The 10,433-nt window shown below is 63.5% G+C and overlaps 1 protein-coding gene across 1 annotated transcript; it reads right to left on the bottom strand.

Moving 5' to 3' along the window:
* Positions 1-1,969: 1,969 nt before the first annotated feature.
* On the bottom strand, positions 1,970-8,097 carry SLC39A14 (solute carrier family 39 member 14). Its single transcript, XM_035312866.1, is given in 9 exon segments — positions 1,970-2,661; positions 2,961-3,145; positions 3,707-3,914; positions 4,148-4,201; positions 4,203-4,334; positions 4,664-4,786; positions 5,291-5,460; positions 7,547-7,733; positions 7,828-8,097. Coding segments are annotated over 9 exon segments (1,470 nt in total). The 5' UTR covers positions 8,092-8,097; the 3' UTR covers positions 1,970-2,514.
* Between the last annotated feature and the right edge of the window lie 2,336 nt (positions 8,098-10,433).

Genomic DNA, 10,433 nt, shown 5'->3' on the forward strand with positions numbered 1-10,433 from the left:
CTTGTGGTCAATTCAGGTGGCAAAAAACAGGGTTAACTTGAAACAAGAACACGGATTCACCATCTCCACGGCGTATCGAGGGGCCTGGACCAGCCCCCGAGGAAGCCCGGTGCTGTTTTTCACCCCATTTTCCGCTCTCTAGGACGCAGAGGACCTCCTAGCCGCAACCCTGCGAGCGCGTCGTGGTCCCCGAGGGACAGCCGAAAGATATTCCCCCCTCGCCCCCAGCCCAAGGGCTTTTCCATCCGTGCACACCGCTGAACCCCTCCTGGCAGACGTGCCTTAGCCCTGGCAGTGCTCCTGCTGCCCTCTGCCCCGCGGAAAGCCGCCAGCCCCGCACACGGCGTTTCCCAAACGCTTCCTTGGGAGAGGGCAGGCGGCACGCACGCCGTCCCTCGCAAAATCCAATTCTTCCACTTCATCTGTCAGAGGAGGCCGCAGCTCTCTCAGCGGGGAAAAGGCAGAAGCCTTCCCTTCCAATATCGCTGTCGGAGCTTCATTTCTGAACTGCAGCCCAGAAGTCACCCTGGGAAGCTGCCACACGGGACAACTCTTGGCGATCGCGGTGCCCTCGCAACACCTCGAGGTGCCTCTGCATGCCAAGAAGGCTCCCTGCTCCTGCACAGGTGGATATTTAACCTTCGGGACGCAGGATGAAGCCCACAGACAAGGACTGGCCTAGCCGAAGCCACCGAGAGCAGCGGTGCTGATCCGTGAGGGTACCGGCAGTGCCACATCTCAACAGGCAGAGAGACCTTGGGACTCGGTGACAACGATTAGGAGCACAACAGGAACGTCACCCAGCTTTTACCTGAGGCAATTAGGAACTAATTAGCCAGTGACCAAACCAGGTCATGATGCTGCCGGGTGGTGCTGAGCCTGCACCACGAGGGCCGAGGTGGCTCGTCTCCCTTTGGGGTGGGCAGGCAGGCAGCCGAAATACCTGGAACCCCCAAATTTTGTCTTCCACCAGGGGTGGAAAGGAAGGTGAGGAGGTGTGCACCAAAGCACGGCTCCAAGCCACCAGCACCACTCCTGCCTCCCGATCCAATGCCGGACCCACGAGGGTACGCTGCCCGCGTCGGCTCCCGGCTGCCAGCCCCAGACTCAAGGCTGCGGGGTGCGGGACGAGGTTTGGGGGAAGCAGGGGGGAAAAGAGGGGTGCGGGGAACCTCAAGCAACACAGGTGGGGTGGGCAACATTATCAATATGATAATAAGTCAATTCACCTAGTGAATCTGGGGAAAGCCAGCCCAGAAGCAGAGCTGGGAAGTGCCCTTCTCTGGCTACTCCCAAAGGCTGGAAACACGCAACCTGAAGAGGTTCACAGTCTCTTTTTTTTCTTTTTTCTTATTATTTTTTTTTTTAAAAAAAAAAAAACAACAGCACCCCCCTCCCCACCCAGAACCTCTGCACCTCGGCGGCAGCAGCGTTTAAAAGCGGGTGTCCGTGCCCAGGTGTCTGCGTGAGCTTGGTCACAGTGCAAGGACCGCTTCTTCCCTGGCTGGGCAGCTCATGGCCAGGCTAAGGGCTCGCCGTCCCTGCTCTTGTGCCCTTTTTGCCGGCATTGCTGCCCTCAAAATTGATTTTTTTTTAATCCTTATAGCAGCAGGGAGCCTCGAAGAGGTAACGGCGTCCTGCCAGCCTTCTCCCGACGCAGCCCGTGTGTGTGAGCCCGACCCGCACGAGGTGAGGTTTGGTGTCCTCTGCTCCGAGCGCCGACACCTGCAATGTGCTTAAAACCTCTTCATCCTCCTCATCCCTCGTAACAGGAGCAGGAACAGCCCCAGAGACGTGTTTCTGAAGACGGCGAGGGCGTTGCTCAAACTGTGAGCCGTGCCCCCCGAGCTCCATCAGCTCCCCCTTGTCCTGGGCCCTCCGTGCTCAGAGAGCGGAGCTGAGGACCCGCCAGTACGGAGCTCCCAGAGAAGCAGCCAGGTTTGTCGTGGTCTCTTTGTGCTCCCGAAGGCAGGAGGGAAACACCAGCTCCCCGGGCGATGCCTGCGAGCCGTTCCCCTTCCACGCACGGTGGCACTCGTCGCCCCCGCGCATCCATCCCTTGGGAGGTGAGCAGGAGGCAGCTGGCGTCCAGCGCTAGCCCTGTCCCCGCAGCCCCATCAAATCCCTTGCAGAAAAGGGTCAGGATTGCATTTTGCCCCGTCCCACCGCTCCGAGAACAAGGAGGGGAGCGACACAGCTGGAGGAGCTCCTGTCTCCAAATCCATCCTTCCCGGGAGATGCGAGGAGAGGAGGGATGCGACACGGGAAGGAGATCCTCTGGTCAGTTCGGTCCTGCGGCAAAGGGGGACGGAGCCCCGCTCAGCCTCGAGTCGAAATGATAGGAAGTCTGTGGAATAGCTCTGAAAGCAATGCCTCTTCTGTAGTGTTTCGTGCCCGCACAGGTACTGTCGTATGCTTGCAGCAGGAAAAGAAAAAAAAAAAAACCCTCCCCACCCCCCAGAAAAAAAAAAAATAGAAAGGGAAAAACTGGCACAGGCTCCGGCCGGGCTGCTCCTACCCGATCTGGATCTGGCCGGAGTACATGGTGAGCAGCACCATGATGGTGAAGCCCGTCAGCAGCCCCGCGTTCTGGATGGCGAAGGCGATCAAGGTGCTGCCGTTCTGCTCGTCCTCGCGGCTCACCTCGTTCATTTCGGGGAACTGGGGGGAGAGAGCGACGGCCGGGCTGATGGCCTCATCCTGCCCGCTGCCCCCCACTCGTCCCAGCTCCCGGCAAGCATCCGCCACCCGGCCCGGGGTCCTCAGCACCACCAGCCCAGGAGGAGAAGCGGAGCAGCGACAAACGCTGGCTGCTACAGACAGCATCCGCAACCCCCAGGGCGACCAAACAATCCCCACGCCTGCTTTGAGGCCAAACTGAAGCTCTCAAAATAATAAAAAAACAAACACAAAAACCCTCTGGGGGTCCCGAGCGCACGCCCCCGGGGCTCTGCACGCACCATGTCGGCCAGCGCGATGTAGAGGAACATCCCCCCGGCCAGAGCGAAGATCCAGTTGGCAGAGAAGTGGCTGCCGGCCACGATGCCGAAGGCCAAGCCCACGTAGCAGCAGCAGGCCGAGATGAAGTTGAAGAAGAGCGCCTGGCGGATGGTCATCCCGGCGTTCAGCAGGATGACGAAGTCCCCTGCGCGACAGGAGGCCGGGGAGCGCCGTCACCACGTGGGCACGAGGCCGGGACGGCACCGAGGAGCTTTTGCACGAGGTCAAATTCCCCTGAGCTTCCCCGGAGACCTGGCTTGGCACTCGAGCAAGGAATTGGCACGCCTGCTGCCCGGGGAAGGATGAGGATCCCTCGGTCCCCAGCCCTGCTCAGCACCACGGGTGGCAGCTGGGGCCGTCGAGCCCTGACCACGGCCCAGCCAGCTCGCGCGGCGCAAACCCCAGCATCCGAACCCAAAACCGCCCTCCCCAGCCCGAGCCAACGGTGTTGTTGTTTTCCTTCAGACGGCTCCGTCTAAAATTAAAGCGCAGACATCATATTACCTCGGTATTTTTAGCGCCGCGATTACTCAGTGCAGCTCGCAGCCTCGCCTTCCCCCTCCCGCCAGGGCCCTTTATTCCACCCCACGAAAAATCCTCCACAAAAACCAAAATAAAACTGGAAAACACCCCCGACGGACCAGGGAAAGGGGCAGGGAGAGCCTTAAAAAGGAGCGGGAGTGCCTCTCCCCGAGGACCCACGTACCCAGCTCATGCGGGAACTCCTCGCAGAGGATGGCCACGGAGGTGCTGATCCCTTGGAAGACGGAGACGGTGAAGGAGGCGCCGATGGCCAGCCCGTCGATGAAGTTGTGGAGGCCGTCGCTCAGGGTGATCATCCACGCCAGCGTGCCGATGTCGGAGTACCGCACCTCCTTCAGCCAGTAGCACGCGCTCTGGGACGCCTGCAGGTCCTGCCACGGCACCACGGGGCTCAGCGCCCTGCTCTCCGCCTCGTTTCCCCCCCCCCCCCTCTCCTCGACGGGTTAAATCCAGGGGAATTTCCACCACCGCTCTTTTTTTTTAATCAGGGAGACGCAACCAGCTTCTGAACTTCTTCTTTTTCCCCATTTTCAGGCAATTTTTCCACGCGCTCAGCCAGGAGACCTCTCCCCAAACCCCCCCCCCAAGGAAACGAGGCACCCACCTGGACAGACAGGGAGCCCACCACGACCTTCTCGTCCCCGGGGGGGGCTCTTGCACTCCAGCTCGCTGGCGATGTGCGGGATCATGCGGTCCAGGTCCCCGTTCTGCAGCTTCTCGGTGACCCCCTCCTCCTGGTCCTTCTTGGACGGCAGCGCCTCGGGGCTGTAGTGGCTGTGCCCGTGGTGGTGCTGCGGGGCAGGGGCATCCGCAGGGGTCAGCCTCCCCTGCCGCCCCCTGCTCCTTCCCACCCAAAAGCGTTAAAGCGCGCTGATTTAACGGATTTTGCTGAAATGGGAGTTAGAGAAAAAAAAATCCGAATTGCCAGGACGTGAGAGAGGGCCAGCAAAAAAAAACGCACGACCGTCCCGTTTCTCGATTTAACTCAGTCCGTCTCGGCAAGCGAAGACCTAACTTTGTGCACCCAGCGGAGAGCTGGTGGCACGGGGGGGGTTTGGGGGGCTTTCAGCCCATGCCCGTGGTGGGGACATCGCTCCGAGCAGCCCCTGCCCAGCCTCACCTGGTCCTTCTGCTTCAGGAGCATCTTCAGGATCTTCTCGGTGAAGAAGAAGAGGTAGAAGCCCCCGAACACCACGGCGGATTTGGAAACGTAGTAATCTTCTTGGGGGTTGAAGCCAAAGGCCTGAGGGTAAAAGAGGCGAGTGAGGGGGCAGCAGCATCCCTCCTCTGCCTTGCCTCCGGGGCAATCCCGCTGCTTTCTGACCTCTCCCTACCTGGCGGCTGCTTCGGGGGCTCAGAAATCACCGTCCTGCCCCCCCCCCTGGTCCCCCAGCCAGGCCGGCTGCACCCCAGGGCCTCGGATCTGGGGCAGGGCTGCTAAAAGCAGGCTCAGGAAGCCTCGACACAAGGGCTGCCTGCCCGCAGGGCCGGGAAGAGCGCTCAGATATCGCCTCTCTGCTCGGAGCAGAGCCGAGGGAGCGATTCCCTTCCAAAGGAGGGCTGAAGGCTACAAAATCGCAGCTCCGGCCGCCATCCCCAGGGGCTCGCAGCCTCCATACCTCGCTCTCCACGCAAGGCTCGCTCGCGGATCCCCTCCGAGTCCTCCGGCTCCCCCTTCAGCGAGCACCCAGAGAGAGGAAAAGCCCCCAAGAGAGAAGAGGAAAGACCCCGACGGTCCTCACCGTACCTCGGGAATGAGCTGGAAGAGGGCGTTGGAGTAGAGAGTTCCAATCGCCAGAGCTATGAAGTAGAGGAGCAGCCGCTTGTAAAAGGTCTTCTTCATGAAGGGCACCACGCTGGCTCCCACCAGCGAGCAGAGGGAGATGACGGTGACGCAGAGGAAACCGTAACCCCAGACTGCGGCGTGCGTGCCAAAACCCCCCCCGGGAAATCGGGCGAGGGAGGTGGTCGGAGGGGAAGGAGATCAACGCGGGGAAGGGGCGGAGGGGAGAAAGGAATCCACGCCGAAAGGAAAGAGAGAGGAGGGAGGGAGGGGGGGGAGAGAGAAGAGGACATTCATTAGTGATTGCTTGGTCATCAGGAATTGGTTCAAGAGCGGGGAACCCGGCGCTGAGTGGCTCTGGAAACAATTTGTCGGCCCTTTGGGAAGGGTCCGGAGCGAAACCCCTCTGCGGAGCCCACACCGAGCTCCCGAAGTGAGTCGCTGCCCCCCGAGCAAACAGCTCGCCCTTCTCCATGCCAGCCCCCCGACCCCAATCCCCGAGCCCCCGCGGGACAGCGGGGGCCCCTCCAGTGCCACAGAGCCCCGGGGTCCCCGAGCATCTCGCGCGCTCCAGCCTCGGCACCGCGCGCGCCGATTCCCCGCCAGGGTGGAGCGCACGCAAGTCATCCCAGCTCCTGGCACCGCAGGAAACGCAGCGCTTGGCTTCGACGCTCAGCAAATAAAAGCGGCGGTTCTGGAGTTGAAAAGGAGCCTCAAAAAAAACAGCTCCCCGTCCGGCAGGCGGGCGGCCAGCACGGACGAGGGATTCGGTGCTCGAGAACAAAGCCGGGGCAGAGCCCAGCAGCAGCAGCAGCCAAGGACGCTGTGCTTGGAGAGCACCTTAAACGCAGAGCTCTCCGGTGGATGTTCAGCAGCTTCTGCCCAGCAAACCTGGAGCACGAGGCCTTTGGAGGTACCCGGTGTGCGAGACGTGTGTCTGTTCAACTCCGGAAGCGTGCAATTACGACACAATTAATTTGCAATGTATCTGTCAGGCCCGTTGGAGCACCAGGAAACCTCACGTAAGCATAAATCCTCCTGGGAGCATTGCTCTCGTAAATCAACACGGGGGGGGGGGGGAAAAAATGAAAAGGCAATTAGGTTTCTAAACGCCCTCGGGTTCAGGGTGAAGGCGGCATTTCTCCGGGCCGTTCCGTGCGCTCTCACACCCTGATCTGCGCGCTCGGAGCATTTCCTGGTGCTCGGAGGGGCGAGGAAAACCCTGCGGAGCCCCGCGCAGGGAAGCCGGCGGGACAGAGGCAAGCCCTCAGCCTCGGGTGACGGAGGGATCGATTGGATTCGGCAGGGTGGAGGCAGAGAGAGCCGCCCTCGGAGACAGGAGAGAGGCAGGGACTTTCTACCGCACCTCTGGGATGAGCTGGAAGAGCGCGTTAGAGAGCAGCGTGCCGATGGAGAGCGCGATGAAAAACGTGAGGACCCGGCGGAAAAAGGCCTTCTGGGTGCACGGTACGATGAAGAGTCCGAGCAGGGAGGCCACGTTAATCATTGACACACTGAGAAAACCAAAGCCCCAAACTGCGGAACGAGAAGAAACGAGGGCCAGACATTACCGAGGCTCTCGGCGAGGGGAGACGGGGAGGGTCCGGAGCCCCCCGATCTGGGCAGGTGGGAAGGGCTCGCGCCAGCTCCACGTCCCCGCTCCGGGGCCGGTCTCGCGGCACCCGAGCATCTCTCCCTTTGCTCCGGATGCTTCCACTGCGACACAAACCATCAGTTTTGGTGCGGGGCGGGGGGAAACGAATCCACCCAACGGGCTGCCCTGCCTCCGAGCTGCTCAGAAAAGGCTTTTCCCCAACCAGCCCCGGCCTTTGCAGGGTGGGAAAAATGAGCGCTGCGCGCGGGGCAGCCGACCCAAGACCTTGGGCATCGTCAGGACCCGGACACGTGGCAGCTCGTTCAGCACCAGGCGGTGGCTGGAGGCCAGCGGGCAGGGCCCGGATCGAGCAGCAGGTCCCGAAATTGCAAAGCAGCCCCCCAGGGGCTCGCAGCGATGCCCCCCCTCCTCGAGCTATCTCGGAGGAGTGCGTTACAAGGACAGCTCTGACCCGCAGCGCGCGCGGCCGGGGACAAAACCCAGCTGCAGAGCTAACAGCTCGAGCATGCAACACGAACAAAACCACATCCAGACTCCCAGCTGCGGTCGGCGAGAGCCCCAAAAGGGCACCTCGGGCACCTCGTGTCCTCGGGCTCCCCGCTCACCTTCGGCCGAGCTGGGCCGGCTCTCCTCCGTCTGCTCATTCTCCTCGTTCTCCAGGTTCTCCGCGGCGCACGCCCCCGACTCCAGCTGCTGCAGGATGGTGGGGCAGAACTCCTTGAACTCGCCGTGCCCCACGGCGGAGCCCTCGCTCAGGTTGTGGATGGCGAAAAGCTCCACGGAGCTGAAGCACTGCGGAGAGGGAAGAGACACGGCTTGCCTCGAGACCCCCGGGGCGGTACGGGGCGGCCACCCCACGGGGGTCCCCGAAGCCCCCCCGCCTTACCCGGGAGAGGTTGGCGCGCTGCTGCGGCGGCTGGGAGGCGTTGGCGTGCCCCACTCCCACGTCCAGGCGGTTCAGCAGGGCCTTGAGCTGCTTCAGGCTCAGGGTTTCGCTCTCGCCGTAGCGCCGCAGGAGGTCCTGCAGGAAGGAGGCCGCCGAGAGCGCCGGCGGGGCCGCGGCATCGCCCCCGGCCCGTGCCCGAGGGGCCTGGAGGAGGCAGAGCAGCGCGAGCAGGCAGCAGCCCCGCAGGTTTGCGATGCAGCTCATGGTGCTGGGGGATGCTGGAAGAGAAGGGACGTGCTGCCGTTAGCTTCAGCATCCCCAGAGGCTCCGCTGTGAGCTGCGGGATGGTGCCGGGAGCCCTGGGATTCTCCTGCTGGCCGGGTTCCCCCAAAGGAGGGGTGAGGAACCTCCTGCCCCACGGCTCCATCAGGAGATGGCAGCAGAGGACAGCACGTTTCTGCACCGGGGAGCTCCAGGCCAGAGCCGTGGGGGGAAAACTCTGCACAGTCAGCACCAAAAGGTCCGAGGAGGGACCGGGCGCTGGGCGTTCGCTGCCGCTTCCAACCCCTCCGAGCCCACCTCCCCAGCACCCTGCGCCCCTCGCTCACCGCAGCCGCGTGCCGAGGGCTGGGACACGGCTCCCGGGGGCTCTCCAGCTCCGCAGCACCTCGGGGGCCCTGGGGGGAGAGAAGGAAGGCGGTTGGAAAGGGCCCGATCCTGCACGAGTGGCTCTGCAAGCGGCACAGCCAGCAAATCCCCTGGTGCCAAACGCCCTCGTCCCAGCCCGCAGCCAGCTCGTCCCGGCTCCCACAGCCCCAGACTGGGCGAGGAAACCGGCGGCCAACCCAAGGGTCCAGGAGCCCGGGGCCAGGGGTGGCGTTCCCATTAATGTAACCCATTAAGGTTACACTTTAACCACGCTAATTATGATGAACCCGATTCCTTCCCAGCCAAAACTGCAGGAGCCCTTACAATAGCTGCCTAGACCCAGTCCTTGCCCTCTCTGCTCCCTTTCCTTTACGCCGAGGATCGATAAAAGCTCAGCCCGGGGTTCGCCCTCTGGCACCCGCCGTGTGCCAAGCAGTGCACCCGGAGGCCAGGCACGTCCAACCTGGGCAGCACCCAAGGGGCTGGCGCGGGGCCCAGCCTGCCTTCTTGGAAAAGCTTGCCTGGAAGGTGGCCGGCGGATTTGGGATTCACGAGGGCGCCCCGAAAGAAAAAAAAAACACCAAACAGCTCTGCCCGCCCCGTGCCGAGCAGCCTGGGCTTCATCATCTGCCACCTCCGTGCGCCCACCGGCCGGCCCGTCCCGGTCCCAGACCCCTTTTCCCATCCCCGTGGGGTTTCTGCGAGCACCAGCAGGCTGTCGGGTCGGGGCTTTCCCTACCCACAGCTTGAAACTTTGACCCCGCTCCGGCAGAGGGTTGGGGAAAGGAGCCGTGCGCATCCCCACGAGGACGGGAGCACCCGCGGCGCTGGCAGCCTCCGCCACCCCCGGGTGCACGCTGCCTCGTGGCTGCCCCTTTGCTGCTTGGGGTCTCCCAGAGCGGGAGGGGGACGTGGTTTGCAGTCCCCGGGGGGGTTTCTGCACCGAGTGCCCCTTGCACAGCTCCGTGCGGGGCTGCGTCCTGCCCCGTGCCAGCCACGCCAGGCTCCTGCCCTCCTGCCGGCGGAGCTCGGTCTCCTCCAAAAAAATCCAGGCCCGAGGCATTTCTGAAGCCTGGCCAAACAATTGTTTCCGAAAATAGGATCGGGACGGGTCTGCTGGGCACGCTGCTGCCCACGGTGCCGAGGACGAGCCCGGAGGGAGCCTCGGAGGCACGCGGGGTCCCCGTCCCCCGTGGGGGGCTGGCTCCCCTGCCCCGGCACCTACATTCCCGCGGGTTTTATGGGCTTAGTGCCGCCTTGCGAGCTTTGTTCTCCTGGAGAGGGGAGGTTTTGGCCTCCTCCTGCCGAGGCTTAGCCTGGATGCCTTGGCTTAACCCCTTCTCCTCCCCAAAACGAGGGGGACGACTTCACCAGGCTGGCGGTGCCCCCCTCGGAGGTACCCAAAAAACCTCTAAATCCCCGGCAAGAGCCAAACGCCCTCCTTCCCAACCCAAACCCTGCCTCGGGGTGGGTCCCGCGGCTGCCCCCCGGGGCTGGGTGCTTCACCTCCGGCACGGGCCACCCGGTGCCACCCGGTGCCACCCTCAGGGCTCACGCGTTGGCTCCCATCCCAGCGAGGCAAAGGGCTGCCCCGGTGGCACCGCCACATCCCCACCTGGGGACGTTTCCCGCCTCCTTTCCCCGCAGCCGGGCAGGGGGCACAGTCCCCCCCGTATCCCACCCCCCTTATCCCCCTGGGGGGGGTCTCCCCCAGGTCCCCCCCCAGCTTCCCAACGAAAGGCAGGGGGAGGCCGGCGAACCGGGGCCAGCTAGCGGAGGCCCCCCCCGGAGCCCCCACCTCTGCTGACCTTCACGGGCGTCCCCGCGGCGCGTGGCCGGGGTTTTCTGCTCCGGACCCCGGGGCAGCAAAAAGGGGGGCTCCCAGCACCCGACCCCTCGGGACCGGGGACGGCCTCGGGGGTGGTGGTGGTGGGGGGGGCTGGCACGGAGCCCCCCCC

This window comes from Oxyura jamaicensis, assembly GCF_011077185.1.
Source record: "Oxyura jamaicensis isolate SHBP4307 breed ruddy duck chromosome 22 unlocalized genomic scaffold, BPBGC_Ojam_1.0 oxy22_random_OJ72771, whole genome shotgun sequence".
NCBI classification, from domain to species: Eukaryota; Metazoa; Chordata; class Aves; order Anseriformes; family Anatidae; genus Oxyura; species Oxyura jamaicensis.